This window comes from Haliotis rufescens, unplaced genomic scaffold (genome assembly GCF_023055435.1).
Source record: "Haliotis rufescens isolate VD_foot unplaced genomic scaffold, xgHalRufe1.0.p SCAF_18, whole genome shotgun sequence".
NCBI classification, from domain to species: domain Eukaryota; kingdom Metazoa; phylum Mollusca; class Gastropoda; order Lepetellida; family Haliotidae; genus Haliotis; species Haliotis rufescens.
The window spans coordinates 32,703,341-32,727,429 of record NW_025963868.1 but is presented as its reverse complement, the minus strand read 5'-3'; the positions used below and the strand labels follow the sequence as shown (position 1 = coordinate 32,727,429).

The 24,089-nt window shown below is 41.9% G+C and overlaps 1 protein-coding gene across 1 annotated transcript; it reads left to right on the top strand.

The window, feature by feature from the left end:
• Positions 1-5,116: 5,116 nt before the first annotated feature.
• Positions 5,117-13,929, top strand: LOC124113959 (the record flags this gene model as incomplete). Its single annotated transcript, XM_048398019.1, has 4 exons — positions 5,117-5,500; positions 6,154-6,287; positions 7,573-7,759; positions 11,315-13,929. Coding segments are annotated over 4 exons (773 nt in total), but the record flags the coding sequence as incomplete, so codon positions are not given.
• Between the last annotated feature and the right edge of the window lie 10,160 nt (positions 13,930-24,089).

Below are 24,089 nucleotides of genomic sequence, written 5' to 3'. Positions count from 1 at the left end.
TACGGTTATAACGAACTCAAAAGGACTACTAATTTTAGTTCGTTGTAACCGTAGTTCGTTATAAGCATATATACAGCATAACTACAGCAAATAGTCGGGACCAAAAACGTAAGTTCGTTATATCCGTCAGTTCGTTATAAGCGTGTTCGTTATAACCGTAGTTTACTGTATCAGGAAATCGGTTCCCATTTAGTGAGGAAAGCCCAAAGTCATGCCGATGATGCTGACAAACCAGGAAATCATACTCAGGGCAATTCAGGGCTTTGCAAGATCATACAGTCATATCATACTCGTATGATTCGTCACAACTCGCCCCTTTCCGTAACCTGCAAGAAGACTCGATCCCCTTTGTAATGTGCGAAGATACGACAAGCGAGTCAGGATGCGCGTATGACTTCAAGTACTTCGGTCAAAGAATCCCTCAGTAATAATTTTTGATTTTACATGTCCTGCATTTAAAAATATACCCACGATACAGTTAAATGTGTTCAATCATACTGGAAGTCCCGATGTGATTCAGTGGCCCCATTATTATATATGAAATATGGGGGAAATATACGTGAATCATTACGCAACGAGTTGACCATTCTTTTACCTATGACCGTTTGCGCTTAGACGGAACACAGTCGCAACAAAATGGCCACGAGTGGGAAACGAGTCTCTATATTCAGCTTGTCCGGGAATAACACGAGTAGGTCATGAATGATACTCGTTTATAATAAGGCATGTCTCTTCTCAACATCTAATGTGGATAAACGACGCATTGTACGACCACATGTCACGTGATGGATGTAAGTCTCCTTGTCCTTTAGCGTGCAAAGTTCGTTAGTTCATGCACTTACGTCACACAGACTTGAAGTGTCAACGGTAACCGACATATATCATTTCACAAGCATAACGTCAGCTCCGTGTCTACACAAACAGTGAGTCAACACAAGACGCCGGTGAACAGGCCGATACCTGACATCGACGGATGGAAATAGCTTTTTTAACCATGAATTTTATATGACGATCGATTAGGACACCACAGCCACGTGGAATATAATATCTGCTGCGGGCTCCCATCTTACAGGTAACTTCAATTCAACAAGGGGGCGTTCGGACCCGTGAAGATCCGGGGTAGAATAGGTCTTCAGCAACCCATGCTTGCCGTAAAAGACGACTATGCTTGTCGTAAGAGGCGACTAACGGGATCGGGTGGTCAGGCTCGCTGACTTGATTGATGCATGTCATTGTATCCCAATTGCGTGGATTGGTGCTCATGATATCAATCACTGGGTTGTCTGGTCCAGACTCGAATATTTACAGACCGCCGTCATATAGCTGGAATTTTTATGAGTGCGGCGTTAAACAACAAACAAAAAAACAATAGAAAACTTGCATAGAAAACAGTTTTATTTGAATTATGAAAATACATCTTGGGGACATTTGAATGTCAGGGGATAGACTGGTCACTATTTTTAGGGATGGTGGACCGGTGAATAAAAGAAATGACACAGTACTATTTTGTTTCAAAAATTACACATTGATCTTTTGAAAATAAAATAATTCTAAATTTATACTTTAAATATAAAATGTACTGAATTATTATTGAAAAGCAAATTTAAAAATATGGAATATTATTTGAAATATTACGTTTAAATGTTAGTGCCGGTGGGTTGGGCGGTATTAAAACCATACACCGCGCGTTCATATTTCGGTCACAGGGGTCAGAAGTAGTGAAAAATGTTACTTAAAACATCGATTAACATGATTAAATTATTTAAAAAATCCATCACAGTTACCAGGTAAATATGTACACCTTATACACGTCTGTTTTCTGTATTTAAAAAACAACTAATATACACAAGAAAATACGAACTGTTAATTAGTTTTTCTGTTTTAGTTGTAAACACTTACAGATTGGCCAAGAAGTTGACAAGGAGGCTCATATCGGAGTAGGGCGCTTAATACATCGAATACGGTATATGATATTGCGAATGAATGTCCAAGCCCTTAGCTCTATAGTAATCACGGAAATGAAAAAAAACCCTGTTTTTTCGACCTCAAATCTTAAATATATGCAGTTAATATACAATATATGTAAATATTCAAACAACTAAATTAGTACTAATTGGGCCGTGGCACAAATACAGCGTATCAAATGTTTTTATGCCTTTTTACACGTAAAAGTGTGTAAAAAAGTGAATAAAACAGACTATTGTGAAACAGAGCATAACCAGGTGTAAGTAGATAAAGGTGACCTATGACACCTTGACGACATGTGAGAACAGGTGCATAATGCCTATAGTCTGTTTCTGCTATGTCAATTTGGACTTAGTTTTATTTTTGAATGTTGAAAGTGCTGACAAATTACCTCCTGTAAAGTACATTTTGTATTGTTCACTGAGATCAAAATAGCAAATCCAGACTAGTACTTTTCGAGTTGTTTTGTTATTTCGTATTTACAGCTACGTAACACTTTGTGTCGATTTTCAAATTGAGAAAAACAGGGTTTTTTTCATTTCCGTGAGTACTTTTTGGTACTATCGCGTGCTGTCTGTCTTTCCTTCCTTCTTCCTGAAGTAAAACAATTCATTCAGCACAAGGAACACGTGCAGCAGATGTAAACGAAGACATTGCATTTGATGCAACCATTTAATGCTCGAAATTCTACAGCTCGTGTAACGGGTCTGCAGATTATATGTGCGTGGTGCACGTGCGTAAATGCTGCTATCGATTCTTACGCATGTAAAGGAAAGACACAATATATTGTAAGTTGTCGTTTTCAAGCGATGTCGTTTCAGCCGAAAGCGTTCGGGTATTCCCGGCTTGCATGTTGCATTCGTGATCCATTCGTGATCAACTCGTGTTACTCCGGGACAAGCCGAATAGCGATCTTCTTGCAGGTTACGGAAAGGGGCGAGTGGTGACGAATGATTCGTGATCAACTCGTCCCATTCCGGGAAAAGCCGAATGTAGACGGCTCCCTGCGCGAATCAACAGTTAGATCCCTGGGGCGCGGCTCTCTAGGTCTTGTAGGTAAAAAGTTACGATGACTACACGAACCAAGGCCGAATACAGAGAGTTAGGGTTTCATGCTGTGTACCTGCACGAGTTTCCATTTGAAAAAAACGGGATCGGGAGGACTGGCTCGATGCTCATGTCAATCACGGGATTGTCTGGTCGAGACTCGTTTATTTACAGACCGCCGTCATATAGCTGGAATATTGCTTAGTGCGGCGTTAAACAACAAACAAACAAACATATTCATACTTTTTAAAGCCAGTATCACATAATTTAGGGAGATTGTGCAAATATTCTCTGTATTAATTTGATAGACATGTCCACTAAATCAACTTGTTATGTAGTGTGAGGTGCTTCTCAAATGTTTGCCTCACAATTTTGCCTATTATTAAACCAGTTGCTTAAAGCAGACACTAACGGACCCAGATAAGCCTCTGGGGCATAGTTTTTTTGTTAGTTAACTTTTTTTGACAGGGGGGGGGTAGGACCCTGGTACCCACAGGACTACCCGGACCCGTGGTTAGTCATGTGATATATTGTTTCATGACAAAAAATCACTATATAACTACATGGTTACACAACAATTTTAAGTCTCTAATGTTTGCATTTCTTCATGGCCATGAAGAGTGCATACATAAGTCACGCCCACTCATGAATATTGTAGACTTCAGACAGTTGTAGGTTTAAGGGCACAACACATGTTCCTTCTGACTTTTATGTTTGAACAAAGCTAAAACTTCAGTCAACTTCAGTGTATGCATGGCCACATCGTTTTATATGTGTATCTAAGTACATTCTGCCAGGGCTACTGTCAAACTATTCCCAATCAGACATTTTGTACCTATCTCTTGACACCAACAGTGGGTACCCAGGTAGGGTCGAGTAATAGGGGTGTGGTAGTAAATTTGGACTCGTCCAAGCCCTACTCCCCGCTAGACCGCCTCCGTGGTCTAGTGGTAGAGCGTCCGCCCAGAGAGCGGAAGGTCTGGGGTTCGATCCCGGCCTTCATACCAAAAGACGATAAAAGATGGTACTTGTTGTTACCCTGTCTGGCGCTCGGCATTAAGGGGCTAAAACAAGGACTGGTCGGGTACTGTGTCTGAGTGGGATATTCATGTTAAACTGCGGCAAGTTATCTCAGTGAGCTAGCACTATAAATCGGCATCAGTCCGGACTAGTACAAGCAGCCACACAAACACACACGTACAAGCAAGTCGCTATGTAAGTGCAATAATCTTGGACGCGACGTTAAACCCCATTTCACCTCACCTACTCCCCGCTACTTATAAATAAATTACCAGTCCTTGAAAACTGTTCAAATTAATTAAAAAAATATATTTGGAAAAATCGAACTGTGACATTTTTTTCTTGTTTGGAAAACTGAAGAAGTTATCAGTCCGTAGCTTGCTGTTACGTTGGACGAGCTGACGGGTGGTGGGATAGCCTCGTGGTTAAAGCGTTAGCTAGTCATGCCAAAACCCAGGGTTCGATTCCCATTTCTGGGGTTCTCCGTTGATATTGCTGGAATATTGATAAAAGTGGCTAAAACTCAAAATGTTAAAAAAATCGCATTACCCAAAGAAATATCTATGAGGCCATGGACTTTTTGTATTGATTCTCCTCTACACAGGTCGCTTGTTACTTTTGATCACGTGATCCACCATTTCTTTTCAAAATGCTGTGTCTGAGACGTGTTCACATACCATGGACCTGTAAAGATCCATGCTAGAAAAGGCCTTCAGCAACTTATACCATGGGTTTTGGCGGCACGGGTGGCCCAGTCGTCTAAGGCGCCGCAATTCGCTGTGCAGAGTTGCGTCCCTTGGGCACGCCAGAAACCTATGATTGTGGGTTCGAATCCCGGTTGATCCCGATTATGTTGCTAGGTTTGTCAGCACCATACCCGTGCACGCGGGTTTCACCAAAGTGGTAAACGTCTGAGACCTGCATCACTTCGGGCTTTCCTCCCACATTAAGCTGACACGCCGTGATATAACTGGAATACTGTTAAAAGCGGCGTTAAATTAAACCCAACTCACTCACTCACTCACTGCGTCTGTGCTGTAGAGTAAACTTCAAATGATCAACTTATTTTCCTATTTTGTTTCAGTCCAAGTGAATACGTTCCTCCAGCCAACCAGCATAATTGATAACGTGACGGAGACGTTGTTAGTGAGATGCACGCTCGAGGGCAACAGTGACGACACCCTGACAGCTCAATCACTCACTCTATCCTTCAATAAGCCGTCATCGGTAGGTCCAAAACAGCATGCAAGCGTGGCACGTAACGGCGCTCCCCAGCTGAGTACTGACATCTCAAACCGAGCAACAGTTGAAGGGTCAATCAATACAGATTCCGTGACAGCATCCTTCTTGAACCTGAGGTTCAACAACGTGTCATGTGCTGATGTCGGGACATACACTTGCAAGTTCACTTACCAGAATGATACGATTATGATGATGATGGAAACACCAGGAAATGTATCTGGGACATGTGAGTTGTTTTTTTATTTGCTTTTTGTATGTTGCAATCCCTAAACAAACATTTTGTACCAGCCATACCATATCACAACAAACAAACAAACAACAATTTATCAGTTACCTCCAATTATGTCTATTTTTGTTCTTTAAGTTAAGTTTGAAGGATTCCAGATTGTAAATATTGCTTTGCAAACATGTATGGACTTTTTCTTTTTGATTAATATTTATCCTTGACAAGAAATATAAAGGTCCTTTAATGAAAGTAATTATCAAATCTTATAGTACAGAACACTCCATTACTTTACAAAACCCGTGAAGATTCCAGGGTAGAATAGGTCCAACCAATGCTTGCCGTGAAAGGCGACTATGCTTGTCGGGTGGTAGGGCTTGCTGACTTGGTTGATGCATGTCATCGATCCCAATTGCTCGGATCGATGCTCATGATGTCAATCACAGGATTGTCTGGTTCAGACTTGATTATTTACAGAGCGCCATCATATAGCTGGAATATTGCTGAGTGTGGCGTTTAGCACTTGTTTATATATACAATGTATGTATATGTAAAAAGATCTGATTCATAAAAAATTGACGGAAACTGCAGAACCAGCTGTGCTTGTGATGTTGAGGATTATTCAGTGTAATCGAAACATCACTCCTGTTTTACAGCCCGGCCAGGGAGGATAGAAGTGCGCCATGAACCGGTGAAGCCCAAGTACATGGTTGGAGAAGATGTGACCTTGCACTGTCAGGCCAAGGTCAGCAAGCCTGCAGGAGAATGGTCTTGGCAGAGATTGGAGGGCGTGAGTGAAATTATCTTTAAGTTATTAAATTTAAGGCTGAGAATGCATTATTGTGTCAATGTTTATTATATTGAACTTGCGTTCGCAAACTTATTATAATAAATGGTCCTGACATGGAAAATGAACACATATCATTTACTTAAAAAATAGCCAATGAGCTACGAGGAATTGCGGATTATCTGTCACGAGTGAATGAACAGTGTTGATCCCGAGTCAAAGGACAGCTATTTGTTATTCCGAGTTCCGAATAGGTTTTCCTATACATTACTCATTGACATTTTAAGAGAGAAAATTAAGAAAATATGGTAAATGTCAAATGAATGGCCATTACCCAGCATATATTTAGCTAGCGCATCACATATGGCCATCATCCATCATATATTTAGCTGGTGCATCACGTATGGCCATTATCCAGCATATATTTATCTAGTGCATCAGGTATGGCCATTATCCAGCATATATTTAGCTAGTGCATCACATATGGTCATTATTCAGCATATATTTAGCTAGTGCATCACGTATGGCCATTATCCAGCATATATTTAGCTAGTGCATCACGTATGGTCATTATTCAGCATATATTTATCTAGTGCATCAGGTCTGGTCATTATCCAGCATATATTTAGCTAGTGCATCACGTATGGCCATTATCCAGCATATATTTATCTAGTGCATCAGGTATGGCCATTATCCAGCATATATTTAGCTAGTGCATCACGTATGGTCATTATTCAGCATATATTTAGCTAGTGCATCACGTATGGTCATTATTCAGCATATATTTAGCCAGTGCATCGTCCGTTCTGTAAATATGGATCTGAGTTTTTAGATATGGATGAATCACTCTTGGAATTCGATGAGTTAAATTTACTAAGTTTATAATCCACCAATCTTAGCGCTAAGGTGATCGATTGTAACTCCCATACTTTAACAAAGGCTTACGATAGTCGTAGCACTATGATCGCGTTGTGGGAGCCTGTTACCATTCCGGTTGTCTGACTGAAAATGTTGGTGAATTTTATACACAGCTGAGTCACAGTTAATTCAATAAATCTAAGACTATACAAAAAATACAAAAAACATAAGAATTTGATGCCGACCTGGGGCCTGTTCCACAAAGCGATCTTAGTGCTACGACTGTCGTAAGATCACTGTAAGGAACAGGGCCCTGGTATGGGAGCCACGATCATCTTAGCGCTAAAATCGCTTTGTGGAACGGGCCCCTGTGGCCAAATCTTTGTCTCGGAGCGGGTCTAGATAACTTTTGTATTATCTTTCACCACAGGAAGTCTGGAAGCCGTACACGAATGGTGTGTCCCAAGATGCACCCGCCCTTGTGACGGACTGTGCTTACTTCCGCACCACATCGCTCGTGTATAGGATCGCAACTGAAGAGGAGACCAAGTTTCGTTGCATCATCAACAACGACATCAGTTACTCCATGGAAACAAGCATCAACGGTGAAGTGAATGGTAGGTGGAGTAAACACATCAGGGCCCACTTGCACAAAGCGATCTTAGCGCTAAGATGATCGTAACTCCCATACCAGGGCCCTGTTCCTCACAGAGATCTTAGCGCTAAGATGATGGTAACTCCCATACCAGGGCCCTGTTCCTTACAGTGATCTTAGCGCTAAGATGATCGTAACTCCCATACCAGGGCCCTGTTCCTCACAGCGATCTTAGCGCTAAGGTGATCGTAACTCCCATACCAGGGCCCTGTTCCTCACAGTGATCTTAGCGCTAAGGTGATCGTAACTCCCATACCAGGGCCCTGTTCCTCACAGTGATCTTAGCGCTAAGATGATCGTAACTCCCATACCAGGGCCCTGTTCCTCACGGTGATCTTAGCGCTAAGGTGATCGTAACTCCCATACCAGGGCCCCATTCCTCAAAGCGATCTTAGGAGGAACAGCGATCTTAGCGCTAAGATGATCATAACTCCCATACCAGCTAGGGCCCTGTTCCTCACAGCTATCTTAACGCTAAGGTGCTCGTAACTCCCATACCAGGGCCCTGTTCCTCAAATTGATCTTAGCGCTAAGGTGATCATATCTACAATACTTTACCATAGGCTTACGATCATTCGTAGCGCTAAGATCGCTTTGAGGAACAGGGCCCAGGCTTCAAAGTTGCAAACTAAAATGGTAGCCAATGCGACCTAAATTTCAGTTTGTCTTCTGTCTTAAATTCAGAGGTAGCCAAATGACTACCTAGAAAAATATCTTGTGGCTACACATCTGTAGACACAAAAATAAATAAACACACCTGCTAATAATTGTACTCACAAATAATTCCTTCTAAAGTCAACAGCGAACCAAAATACATAGATATTAATGTAATTAGTACTTTATTTTAGTTGATAGTTTATTTGATAAGTGAGAATATACCTATATAATCTAGTTACATACATTTTATCATTGTTCAAGTCACAAGTAACAAAATTCAAGTTCAGTTTCCATTAAGATACAATTTCAAGACAATTTCAAGTGCTGTAACTTGTACATATTATAGTTATTTGATGAAGATAATTTCAAATGCTTTTGGCTACCTACAATATGGGCTTGACTTCTTGATTTTACCACTGGCTACCTGGTAAAAAATACTTGTAGCCATATGGTTACTTGGTAAAAATGTAATCTTTGAGGCTTGCATTCTTTAACATAGGCTTACAATAGTTGTTTTACTAAGATCACTTTGTGCAGGTGGGCCCAGGGTTTGAAATCCCTTGTATAAGACTAGCTAGGGCTGGGATGGGTAACTCGGGTACTTCGGTCGGTTGGTATTGAGTAGGACCCGGGTACCCACAGAACTACCCGGACCCGGGGTTAGTCACGTGATTATATTGTTAATGGCAAAAATTATCTTGAACTCTATGGTTACACTATAAGTGACAAATGTTTACATTTCTTTCCGACTAAGCACCCATTCTTTCTGACTTTATATGTTTGCATAATGATAAAACTTCAGTGCAGTTCAGTGTATGCATGACCAGATCATTTTATACCTGTATCTAAATACATTTTGACAGGAGTATGGTCAAATGTTTCCCAATCGGACATTTTGTACCTATGTCTTGAGACCTACAGCGGGTACGCGAGTAGAGTCGGGTAATATGGGGGTGGGTACCCGGGTAGTAAATTTGGACTCGTCCCAGCCCTGTGACTAGCCAATGCCTTTTAGAAAACAATGTAACACAATTTAAGGATTACAACTTTAATTACTGTAAAGGTGCGTTTGGAGAAATCCTTTATACCATGGTACAGAATATACAGTCAAGTCTCGTTAATCCGACAATCGGCTTTATCCGACACTAATGATGGGAACCGATTAAATCAGTGCTATTAAGACCCGTTAATCCGACAGTCTCGCACTCCGACTCCGACACAGCTAATTTGAGACGAAGTACCGAAATCACTCATTAATCAGTCTCGTTAATCCGACACAGTGATCAGCGTACTCCGTGGTCATCTGCCCGCGAGTACACAGCCGGTGTTATGAAGCAATTGTTTTGTGTTGAGCTTTAGAGGTTGCATGATTAGACAACATATTCTGTTAACAATGTAACATAACAATATGAATATTACATTTTTATTTTTTATTACGTGTTTGTATCGTTATCTATCGCGTAGTTGTCCGATTTTCGATCACGCTAGTTGATACTACTTGATTTTGTTTATCTGACATACTCGTTAATCCGACATAATCATATACAACCAACAATGTCGGATTAACGAGACTTGACTGTATATAGTAGGTGGAGGATTAGCAGAAACAACAATTACATACATACATGAGAGAGTGAGTGAGTTGAGTTTAACACCGCTTTTAACAGCAATCCAGTTATATCGTGGTGTGTCGGCTCAATGTGGGAGGATCGTTCGAAGTGATGCAGGTCTCAGACGTTTACAACTTTGGTGAAACCAACGAGCAGGGGTATGGTGCTGACAAACTTAAAAACATAATTGGGGCAACCAGGATTCGAACCCACACTCATAGGTTTCTGGCGTGCCCAAGGGTCGCAACTCTGCGAAGCGAATTGCAGCGCCTTAGATGACTGGGCCCCCCGTGCCCCCCCTTACTGTGAGAATGTGGGCATGGAATGCCCCCAGTTATAATGCCACCCTGGGTATGTCGCCCTCAGTTATAATGCCCCCAGTTATAATGCCACTATGGCTGGTACGCCACCCCAGTTATAATGCCACCCTCGGTATAATGCCCCCAGTTATAATGCCACCCTGGCCAGTATACCACCCTGCATATAATGCCCCCAGTTATAATGCCACCCTGGCCAGTATACCACCCTGGATATAATGCCCCCAGTTATAATGCCACCATGGCCAGTATACCACCCTGGATATAATGCCCCCAGTTATAATGCCACCATGGCCAGTATACCACCCTGGATATAATGCCCCCAGTTATAATGCCACCATGGCCAGTATACCACCCTGGATATAATGCCCCCTGTTATAATGCCCCCCTGGCCAGTATACCACCCTGGATATAATGCCATCCTGGGTATAATGCCCCCAGTTATAATGCCCCTCGCTAGTATGACACAATGGCTACAATGCAATTGTTCTTCATGACCAAAGGTTCAACTCCCTGGTTATAATGCCATTTGGTATTTATTTTTTCAGGTACAACTGGCAATGTAGTCCATTTTTTGGAGATAATTCCTTCTTCTAAATCAAGAAACATAATTCATTCCTCTTAGTTGTATTCACACTTTCTTAGAATAACAAACAAATTAGTTTGATGTTAATGGTACCATCCATTTCTGTGATAATATCCTCAACTGCCATTCTTTCAAACATTTTATTATGAACATTATGTTGGAAATGAATATATACAGTCCTCCCTTGTTTTAATGCCACCCTGGGTATAATGCCATATTTTCCGCTGGACGAAAGGTGGCGTTATAACCAAGGACGGCTGTATTTCATCCTTTCAAATTTTGCAGTCCATCGATATGATATGTATTTTAATTTTGAAATTGCAATTTGCTGTGCTCTCTATTTGCAGGTGGTCACCCATTGATTATCTCCCCTGTTCTCGTGATGCTGGCCATCTTGTCTGCCACCTGGCGGTGAAAAAAGAACTCAAGGGAGATAACCATCATTCTCATCATCGCATACAAGTACATCAACCCATTTATGTTCAACTGTCAGACCTGAGTGATGATTGGCACAATTTAAAATAACACAACTCACAACATAAACATTGTGAAGCTAATTTGTGTACATCTTCCCGAGGCAAAAGCATCCATTAGCCTTTTTATCAAAGTCTTGTATCCACCCTTGCCACATCAAACCCACTTTCCTGTGCTAAATATGATTGGAGTATCGCACACATCGTCCAATCAGAGAAAGTTTCACAAAATTAACAACCACGACTGTACACCTTCGTATGAAAGTGATTTACCCTGCCTGTCCTTGTTGACATGTCTTTTTCATCTTTTAAACAACTCAACGATTGCCTCTGTTTTTGTGTAGGGATGAAATTACGAATGTTTTTGTTATCTGTTCAACGAGGTCGTCGCCTAAGGTAGTCGCCATTTTTGTGAGAGTATACGAGAAAAGAACAGCTGATCTGTGCGAGGAGTTGGCGCCAGGGTCGCGGCAAGAATAGTGGCCTTGATGTGGCATCGTGGAAACTAGGCTGTGATGTAGGCTAGTGGAAGTGGACATGCTTGTGTAATGTAGTGTGAATGAAAGTACATTTCAGAGAAGGTACCAGTCTACTAATCTCATTAAAATCAGATCTTGGTTCTCGCTACCGCTAAACAAAGATCTGAGGACATCCCATTACGGGTCACGTCAGACCGACCTTGCGCGAACTTTGACCGATCAATGGAATGACCAATCAGAAGGCAGCTTTCTCGTGCTTTACGGCACTAATTCCAAATTGGTGACTGCGCTTCGAAACGTATTTTGACAAATTCTCGATCACAAATTTGAAACCTGAACAAAAGAACATTCTGGAATGGCTAATAGATGACCTAGATTGTATGGATACAGTCGTTGAAACCGTAACTATCATTCAGAGTTAATGTTTTCCAGGCTGCATGATCAGAAATCACATTCCGACTGTCACTTTCATAATCTGGTAAGGGATGCTCTGATTGGTCGGATGAAAGGTCATTCTGACGTGACCCGTTATGTCCTCATATCTTTGTTTAGCGGTAGCCTTAACTGAGGTCTGATTTTAATGAATTTGATTTACGTCTGAAGTGTGAAACTGGGACAACGTCTTCTGTATTTTTGTGAGCATAATGTGCACCCTGTCTAGAGAATGCAGTATTTTGGAGAAAAAAATATTTTTCTACTATTACGCGATGTTAAAGAAATTTGTCTCGCTTCAGGTCCAGTCATGTGAAACTTGTGATCATAAAATTTAAACCTAAAGTTTAGTTCCTGCTCTGCTAGGTTTTGCTATACCGTATTCGCCGTAATAAGCGCCCAGGGCGCTCTCAAAATTAGAAATAAGGGGCTCTTATTAGAATATAATTTTGGTGAGATTAAAAACAGAGTTGAAAGATTGTAAATTTTGTGGTTTATGCTGACAGCCTGAAATGATATAAAAGAAGAAGCTGTGCGTATTATACACGATAGACATATATTCGAGAATTTAATGGCCCATAATTAAGGGTGCTTATCATACACGAATAAATAAGTCTTGTGTACATTGATCCAGCAATCGTCCAGCTGCTAATTAGGATTGTTCACTAGCCAATATATTAGTAAATATCGCCGTGGGCGCTTATTAGAGCGGGGCGCTTATTACGTCGAATACGGTATATTTGAAATTATGATTACTGTTTGTCTTGTAAACTAAGCCAGAAATAGCAATCAGCTGTACACACATTTTCTTCCCAATCTACAGGTGACGCAGTTAAAAAATAGTCAGTAAAGAATGATCGGAAGACATGGTATCTTAAACTATTAACTATATTACAATATGTGGTTATTTTTTTTTTTTCTGCATCGTTAACAAAACGTATTTAAAATATTAATAACCCTAAGCCTACAATTCAGTATATTGCCGGGAACCATCTATTACTTTAGAGCCAGACCAGTTCTTAGACAGTCAAGGGATTTTTCTTAGAGGTGAATATTTTGGCATTCACTACTTCCAATTTGTTTTTATCTATGACCTTATTATCTTAGCATTACAGTGGCTTACAACTACAAAAAATATACCTCATGGCAATTGACATTTCGTCAGTCTCTGTCCAATCTTTGTAATCTCTACAGTTCAAGCTCCTTACTGTGTTGTGTTTGGTGTTGTATACATTGACTCAAGATGCACGTGATGCACAGAGCTTAAACATGAGGAAAATGTCATTTGGGAATAAGACAGACAAACGTGTGAGATTGAGGTGAATGATAAACATGGATGTAAGATATATTTGTTGTTCCCTCAGTGTGGCAATGTACCTGAAGACAGAAGTCTTGTACATCCACTCGCAATAAGCCTACAAGTTAAATAATACTTGAAGACTGAGGGGCCGAGGGTGGCCCAGTCGTCTAAGGCGCCACGATTTGCTGTGCAGAGTTGCGTCCCTTGGACATACCAGAAACCTATGATTGTGGGTTCGAATCCCGGTTCGCCCCGATAATGTTTCTAGGTTTGTCAGAACCATACCCGTGTCCGTGGGTTTCACCGAAGTGGTAAACGTCCGAGACCTGCATCACTTCGGGCTTTCCTCCCACATTAAGCTGACACGCTGTAATATAACGGGAACACTGTTAAAAGCGGCGTTAAACCCAACTCACTCACTCACCTTAAGACTGAAGTATTTACAGCTCGGTGTCATATTGCTGGAACATTTGCTTGTGACAATATTTCTGCACGGTCAAGCAGGGACACCTGTCTCGTCAATAGTATCATAGTTAGCTTCAGCAATACATGATTCTTTTAAATCAAGCCTTTGGGGCTCACACATTCAGGGTTTCTACTGCCGTCCTTGGTAGGACCATTCCCGATTAAAATTTGTCAAAAGTCTGATCAAGATCCTGTGATTCATGGTTGAAAATTCACAAATAATCACATTGGCGGATACAAAGTGTGTGTGTGTGTGTGGGGGGGGGGGGGGGGGGGGTTGCGCTACTACCCCCCTTTTTATTTCGAAAAAAATCTTTATTTCCGTATAAATTACCACCAAAGACAATAAATAGATCTTAATTGTGCACCCCCTTTTCAAAAAAGCTGTATTCGCCCATGAATCAGATATTGTTCAGGAAGCAACCCGATTCAGCTGTTTTCATCCGAATTCATCCCGATTCTCCCCCTTCTCCCCTTGTCCAAGGGTTTATCATTCACTTTGCAGAGTTGCTTCTCTTTGTTGTGACTCCCAGAATTGCCATGATTAGGATCCTGTCTGGCGGCCATGCTGACAAGCAAAAGAATTTTAAATTCAAAAGTGTCCATTTTTTCATCACCCTACCAAAGATGTGTCTTATTTTTTATGACCCTCCCAAAAACTCACTCTGACCAATTTTATAAATGACCGGTCCCCAATCAAATGTTTCCGTGGAGGCCGATGGGAAGTCAGATATCAAATGCCGAGTGGGGTTTCCAGGACAGATTAAATACGATCGACTAACTTTGAGATTGGCTAGTTGGCTAGTTGGCTAGTCCTGTGAGTAAGCTGAGTTTGTACCTCATTTACACTTTTATACGTTCACATTTATAAGCCTCACCTTTCAAAACAGATCCCCAGGATTCATGCTTGGGGATTCAAGGTTATGATAGGTCCCAGCAATCCATGCTGGTCATAAGAGGCTGGGTTTTTTATGATCCCTTTAACCCAAGAGTTGCATACCTTGGGAACGCCAGAAACCTGTGATTGTGGGTTCAGATCTTGGTTTGCCGCTTCTCTTGGGGTTAATAACTTCAATGTGAAAGTCTGTCCTCCATGTGCCTCCATTGTGCTGTCTTGAATGTTTTGTGGTTAATATACTGAAGGGCAAAAGAAATGCATACGTACTGATGAAATTTGAAAAGTGTTATTTCGTAGTCTGTCAGTGGTCCCATTACTGGTTATTACCAGTTTTTACCAGCTTTGACCGGTAATACATGTGACTGCCAGTGAGTGTGGATCGGCAAATAAAGTACCTTATTGGTCTGCTTGTCTGTTACCATCAGGGTTTCCCCTTTTCTATTTTTAGTGCAAGGAAATAACATTTTGTAGATGTAGTGACTTATTCTCGAAATATTCAAAATCGACGAAAAACGGTTACTGAACTTTGTGAGAATGACGTGTACATCCAACTACATCCAGAGATGACGTCATACCATTGAAAGAATTAAAACCAGGTCATTTTCATATGTTGTTTACCCACTCACTCACTCACTCACAGGTGATGGAGAAACAGAGTGTATGCCAGATCATGACGAAGCAGGTGCATCAAATCTGTGCGCTCTGTATACTGTATACTGTATACATTAAATATCAGCTCACTCTGTATATGAACTTATATCATCATCTATTATTATTTTTATTATTATCATTATATATATTATCATGCACTGTCATCCTTGTACTCAAGGTCGAAAGTATGAACATCATAGCTAAAGTTTATGCTTCTGTTCAAAATCTGCCAATCAGTTTTATATTATGATGCTCTGTCCTTGTACTCAAAGTCAAAGTATGAACATGATCAGTATATTGTTTATTTGTTTATTTGTTTATTGATAGGTGGGAAAGTAATCAGGTAACAGGCTTCACACGTTTGTTTGTTTGTTTGTTTGTTTGTTTGTTTGTTTGTTGTGAAATGACGCACTTAGCAATATCCCAGCGGTATGACGGCAGTCGGTAAATAATCGAGTCTGGACCAGACAATCCGGTGATTGATGTCATGAGCATCGATCCACACAATTGGGTTTGGTTTGTTTGTTGTTTAAAGACGCACTCAGCAATATCCCAGCGATATGACGGCGGTCGGTAAATAATCGAGTGATTGATGTCATGAGCATCTATCCACACGATTGGGTTTGGTTTGTTTGTTGTTTAACGCCACACTCAGCAATATCCCAGCGATATGACGGCGGTCGGTAAATAATCGAGTCTGGACCAGACAATCCAGTGATTTACATCATGAGCATCGATCCTCGAAGTTGGGGTACGATGACATGTATCAACCAAATCAGCTGGGCCTGGCCACCCAAGCGTTAGTTGCCTCTCGACAAGCAGTCGCCTTTTACAGCATGCATTGGTTGCTGAAGACCTATTCTACCCCGGATCTTCATTAGGTTGTACGAATTAAAGAAACCAGATCCTTGTCATGACAAACCAATACTATAAGACGACCTATATCATGTACTGTTACTGTTGACTTGGGGGTAAAAATGCTTTCTTATTATTTGAAAAATGGTTATGTTTTACTCAGATATGCCTGTGATTATGTTTTTTGTGTTAGCTGTTTTGTAGCCATATGTACCAAAACAAATTGAAATATTACCGTACTCAACGTAATAAGCGCCCAGGGCACTCTCAAAATTAGAAATAGGGGTCTCTTATAAAAATATGATTTTAGTGGGGAAAAAACAGTTGAAAGATCGTAAATTTCGTGGTGTATGCTGACAGCCTGAAATGATACAAAAGAAAAGTCTGTTCATATTATACACGACAGGTATATCGTGTATAATGAAATTGATTGCCCATAATTAAGGGTGCATATAACACACGAGTGCTACTATTCACAAATAAATATGTCTATGTACATTGATCAATCGGAAGGGGTGTTCACTAGCCAATATATTAACAAATATCGCCGTGGGCGCCTATTAGAGCTTATTACGTCGAATACGGTATTCTGAAAGCCATTTCCCCGAGACTCTTTCATGGAGATGTCTGTTTCCTGCCTTATGGACTTCCTCCATAGATTCTTCATGGGATGTCTTTTATTTTTATTACATTTTACAGAACCAATCTGGGAATTGCCAAGATTTGGTTGTCAGCCTGAGGCTGAGTGTTTCCCACTGAGCATGTCCAGATGAGTGCATCACATGTTCAATTTTTAGAGAAAATCAAAAGCATTCGTGATGTTTCATTCATATTAGTTGTATATACCGTATTCGACGTAATAAGCGCCCCGCTCTATTAAGCGCCCACGGCGATACTTGCTAATATATTGGCTTGTAAACAATCTCAATTAGCACCCCTTCCGATTGATCAATGTAAGACTCTTTTATTCATGTATAATACACACGCGTGTGTTATGTGCACCCTTAATTATCGGCAGTTAATTCCTGGAAAAATATATCTGTCACATATAAACATTTCAGACTGATTTTTTCCCCCACCAAAATACTTTTTTAATAAGAGCCCCCTATTTCTAATTTTGAGAGCGCCCTGGGGGGGCGTATTACGTCGAATACGGTAATTACATAACCTGAGATTTTTTAGTTGGTATGTGAATTTCTTACATTATTCTTATATTCTAAATCCCGTAGGCTTACATTATTAACCCATGTTAGTTGATTTCTTGTACAGTGCCATACAATAATGGTGAATGTAGCTAGTTTTATTATAACCATGGTAACTACATCACAGTGTTTCATTTATTTGGTAGATCATTTGAAATAGCATCCTCTTTATCTCCAGTAAACCTTCACAAACTCTTGGATCCCGTGGTTCTCGTGATCTCAAATTACCTGCCCTTGATTTCCATCAGCCAATCAGAAAGGGAGTTACAAACAACATGTCAGCCAGTCCCACTGATTACAAGACTTTGCTGGAAATTCAACATTGAAATACTGACTGGCATCAAAGAGAAAGCCCTAAAAAATCATTTTGATAATTGGTTGTTAGACTAACATCTAGTCTCTGAAATGAACATATCGTACAGAAAAAAAACAGTTGTTCAGTTATCTTAATAAACATATAGTAAAAGGAGCCCAGTGACTCTCTTCAATTCCTGATGCTGCAGTGATCTAGACTTGCCAAACATTATAGACTTGCATGGGCTGTATTTGATATATTTGTATCAGGGTCTGTAAGACAGACTAGTTGGTTGGTTGGTTTGTTGTTTAACGCCGCACTCAGCAATATTCCAGCTATATGACGGCGGTCTGTAAATAATCGAGTCTGGACCAGACAATCCAGTGATTAATATCACGAGCATCGATCCACGCAATTGGGATCAATGACATGCATCAACCAAGTCAGCGAGCCTGACCACCCAATCCCGTTAGTCGTCTTTTACTCATTTTGATGGGAAGGATATCTTCGTGTCCATTAAAAGGGTGGTGGCATAAGTCCTTCCTTACCCTTTTCCTTTTTCCTTATCTCAACGTTTGCTTGGTCAGTGTAATATTATTAAAAATCAAGGGCAGGTAATTTTAGATCATGAGAACCATGGGAACGAATCCAGGGGTTAGTGTCGGTTTAACGAAATGCTAGTCCTTGAGATGAAGAGGATAAATGTTGATGAGCTTGATTTAGATGTTGTTCTGATGAGAGATGAACTTGATCCATTCCAGGATGTTGAAATGGAAGAAGGAACAGTCATCTGTTAAGATAACTACCTACTGCATCTATATATAAAGTATAGACCAATGTTATTCTTGCCATGGTGACAACATGAGCATCGATCCACGCAATTGGGATCGATGACATGCATCAACCAAGTCAGCAAGCCTGACCACCCGATCCCGCTAGTCGCCTCTTACGACAAGCATAGTCACCATTTATGGCAAGAATGGCTTGCTGAAGACCCATTTTAACCCCCAGTCTCTAACGATATTCCCAAGATATTAAATTTAAATGGTATATTCCGTATCATCTGACCTTCTTACCATTAGACTTTTAAGAATAAAGTCCATTGCAAATTTGTATGTTCCTTCAGTCATTTCCTTGAGATTTCATGTTAGCTCACCAGACTGAAAGTCAAGAGAGCATATGTTGTGGCCTGTTTGTCCTTTGTGTGTCAATACATCTCTTCTCATGCTTCTTCCCACCAGTGATGACACAACAATTTTTTCAGCCACATTGAAAATCCTATTCATGGCCATAACTCAAGTCATTGTCACATCTGTAGTTGGTAGTGCATCTTCCCAAGGCAAGAGTGTCCCACTAGCCTTAAGTGTATCACAGTCTTGTTTCACCATTGCCACATCAAGCCCACTTTCCTGTGCTAAATATGATTGGACTACCGCATATGTCGACATGTCATTACTCCCAAAGGCACACATGCTCTTTATTTGTTGTTTATCGCCGCACTCAGCAATATTCCAGCTGTAGGACGGTTGTCTGTAAATAATCGAGTTTGGACTCAATCTTATAATTGAGGTCACGAGCATCGTTCCACGCAATTAGGATCGAAGACATGCATTAACAAGTCAGCGAGTCTGACCACCCAATCCCGTTAGTCGCCTCTTATGACAAGCATGGGCTACTGAAGACCTATTCTACCCCGGATCTTCATTGGTCCTTTGGCATTTATAGCTCTCCTTATTTTATTTTCCTTATTATTATTTTATCTTACATTTTGTGTTCATTTAGTTCTCATTGTCGATATAGAAAATATTTGAATACCAAAGCAGACAGCAACATTTTGTTGACTACATATCCAGGTGAGCTTCAGTGCCTGTGGCACTTTTGTATATATATATATATATATATATATATATATATATATATAACCTTCCAAGGTGATGTTTTTATGATATACTTTTGTCAATAAAATCAAATCGGAACATGTTGCACACAAACTTGTGTTTTTTTGCTCACCAGGACTAGGTTTGTATTGATCATGTGATGCTGATCAAAGCTTTAGCTCACCTTATCTCTCATTGATTTGTAATCAGGGTAAGGGTGCTAAAATAGTTTATGGTCACTGCTTCAAACCAGGCAATAGTTGTCTGGTCCAATTTGTTTTGTTGGTTTTATGTTTTACGCCACAATCAGCAATATTCCAGATGTATGACGGTAGTCTGTAAATAATTGAGTCAGGACCAGACAGTCCAGTGATTGGCATCATGACAATTGATCCATGCATGTTGAGATACGATGACTAAGATCCTTGCACAGCTAAAGTGTCCCCCTGCACTAAGATCCTGGCACAGCTAAAGTGTCCCCCTGCACTAAGATCCTGGCACAGCTAAAGTGTGTCCCTGCACTAAGATACTGGCACAGCTAAAGTGTGTCCCTGCACTAAGATACTGGCACAGCTGAAGTGTGTCCCTGCACTAAGATCCTGGCACAGCTAAAGTGTGCCCCTGTACTAAGATCCTGGCACAGCTAAAGTGTGTCCCTGCACTAAGATACTGGCACAGCTAAAGTGTGTCCCTGCACTAAGATCCTGGCACAGCTAAAGTGTGTCCCTGCACTAAGATACTTGCACAGCTAAAGTGTGTCCCTGCACTAAGATACTGGCACAGCTGAAGTGTGCCCCTGCACTAAGATACTGGCACAGCTAAAGTGTGTCCCTGCACTAAGATCCTTGCACAGCTAAAGTGTGTCCCTGCACTAAGATCCTGGCACAGCTAAAGTGTGCCCCTGCACTAAGATACTGGCACAGCTAAAATGTGTCCCTATATTAAGATCCTGTTACAGCTAAAGTGTGTCCCTGCACTAAGATCCTGGCACAGCTAAAGTGTGTCCCTATACTAAGATCCTGGCACAGCTAAAGTGTGTCCCTGCACTAAGATACTGGCACAGCTAAAGTGTGTCCCTGCACTAAGATCCTGGCACAGCTGAAGTGTGCCCCTGCACTAAGATCCTGGCACAGCTAAAGTGTGTCCCTGCACTAAGATCCTTGCACAGCTAAAGTGTGTCCCTGCACTAAGATCCTGGCACAGCTAAAGTGTGCCACTGCACTAAGATACTGGCACCGCTAAAATGTGTCCCTATACTAAGATCCTGTTACAGCTAAAGTGTGTCCCTGCACTAAGATACTGGCACAGCTGAAGTGTGTCCCTGCACTAAGATCCTGGCACAGCTAAAGTGTGCCCCTGTACTAAGATCCTGGCACAGCTAAAGTGTGTCCCTGCACTAAGATACTGGCACAGCTAAAGTGTGTCCCTGCACTAAGATCCTGGCACAGCTAAAGTGTGTCCCTGCACTAAGATACTGGCACAGCTAAAGTGTGTCCCTGCACTAAGATCCTGGCACAGCTGAAGTGTGCCCCTGCACTAAGATCCTGGCACAGCTAAAGTGTGTCCCTGCACTAAGATCCTTGCACAGCTAAAGTGTGTCCCTGCACTAAGATCCTGGCACAGCTAAAGTGTGCCACTGCACTAAGATACTGGCACCGCTAAAATGTGTCCCTATACTAAGATCCTGTTACAGCTAAAGTGTGTCCCTGCACTAAGATACTGGCACAGCTGAAGTGTGTCCCTGCACTAAGATCCTGGCACAGCTAAAGTGTGCCCCTGTACTAAGATCCTGGCACAGCTAAAGTGTGTCCCTGCACTAAGATACTGGCACAGCTAAAGTGTGTCCCTGCACTAAGATCCTGGCACAGCTAAAGTGTGTCCCTGCACTAAGATACTTGCACAGCTAAAGTGTGTTCCTGCACTAAGATCCTGGCACAGCTGAAGTGTGCCCCTGCACTAAGATACTGGCACAGCTAAAGTGTGTCCCTCCACTAAGATCCTTGCACAGCTAAAGTGTGTCCCTGCACTAAGATCCTGGCACAGCTAAAGTGTGCCACTGCACTAAGATACTGGCACAGCTAAAATGTGTCCCTATACTAAGATCCTGTTACAGCTAAACTGTGTCCCTGCACTAAGATCCTGGCACAGCTAAAGTGTGTCCCTATACTAAGATCCTGGCACAGCTAAAGTGTGTCCCTGCACTAAGTTACTGGCACAGCTAAAGTGTGTCCCTGCACTAAGATCCTGGCACAGCTGAAGTGTGCCCCTGCACTAAGATACTGGCACAGCTAAAGTGTGTCCCTGCACTAAGATCCTTGCACAGCTAAAGTGTGTCCCTGCACTAAGATCCTGGCACAGCTAAAGTGTGCCACTGCACTAAGAAACTGGCAAAGCTAAAATGTGTCCCTATACTAAGATCCTGTTACAGCTAAAGTGTGTCCCTGCACTAAGATCCTGGCACAGCTAAAGTGTGTCCCTATACTAAGATCCTGGCACAGCTAAAGTGTGTCCCTGCACTAAGATACTGGCACAGCTGAAGTGTGTCACTGCACTAAGATCCTGGCACAGCTGAAGTGTGCCCCTGCACTAAGATACTGGCACAGCTAAAGTGTGTCCCTCCACTAAGATCCTTGCACAGCTAAAGTGTGTCCCTGCACTAAGATCCTGGCACAGCTAAAGTGTGTCCCTGCACTAAGATCCTGGCACAGCTGAAGTGTGCCCCTGCACTAAGATCCTGGCACAGCTAAAGTGTGTCCCTGCACTAAGATCCTTGCACAGCTAAAGTGTGTCCCTGCACTAAGATCCTGGCACAGCTAAAGTGTGCCACTGCACTAAGATACTGGCACCGCTAAAATGTGTCCCTATACTAAGATCCTGTTACAGCTAAAGTGTGTCCCTGCACTAAGATACTGGCACAGCTGAAGTGTGTCCCTGCACTAAGATCCTGGCACAGCTAAAGTGTGCCCCTGTACTAAGATCCTGGCACAGCTAAAGTGTGTCCCTGCACTAAGATACTGGCACAGCTAAAGTGTGTCCCTGCACTAAGATCCTGGCACAGCTAAAGTGTGTCCCTGCACTAAGATACTTGCACAGCTAAAGTGTGTTCCTGCACTAAGATCCTGGCACAGCTGAAGTGTGCCCCTGCACTAAGATACTGGCACAGCTAAAGTGTGTCCCTCCACTAAGATCCTTGCACAGCTAAAGTGTGTCCCTGCACTAAGATCCTGGCACAGCTAAAGTGTGCCACTGCACTAAGATACTGGCACAGCTAAAATGTGTCCCTATACTAAGATCCTGTTACAGCTAAACTGTGTCCCTGCACTAAGATCCTGGCACAGCTAAAGTGTGTCCCTATACTAAGATCCTGGCACAGCTAAAGTGTGTCCCTGCACTAAGTTACTGGCACAGCTAAAGTGTGTCCCTGCACTAAGATCCTGGCACAGCTGAAGTGTGCCCCTGCACTAAGATACTGGCACAGCTAAAGTGTGTCCCTGCACTAAGATCCTTGCACAGCTAAAGTGTGTCCCTGCACTAAGATCCTGGCACAGCTAAAGTGTTCCACTGCACTAAGAAACTGGCAAAGCTAAAATGTGTCCCTATACTAAGATCCTGTTACAGCTAAAGTGTGTCCCTGCACTAAGATCCTGGCACAGCTAAAGTGTGTCCCTATACTAAGATCCTGGCACAGCTAAAGTGTGTCCCTGCACTAAGATACTGGCACAGCTGAAGTGTGTCACTGCACTAAGATCCTGGCACAGCTGAAGTGTGCCCCTGCACTAAGATACTGGCACAGCTAAAGTGTGTCCCTCCACTAAGATCCTTGCACAGCTAAAGTGTGTCCCTGCACTAAGATCCTGGCACAGCTAAAGTGTGCCACTGCACTAAGATACTGGCACAGCTAAAAGGTGTCCCTATACTAAGATCCTGTTACAGCTAAAGTGTGTCCCTGCACTAAGATCCTGGCACAGCTAAAGTGTGTCCCTATACTAAGATCCTGGCACAGCTAAAATGTGTCCCTATACTAAGATCCTGTTACAGCTAAAGTGTGTCCCTGCACTAAGATCCTGGCACAGCTAAAGTGTGTCCCTGCACTAAGATCCTGGCACAATTAAAGTGTGCCACTGCACTAAGATCCTGGCACAGCTAAAGTGTGTCCCTGCACTAAGATCCTGGCACAGCTGAAGTGTCCCTGCAC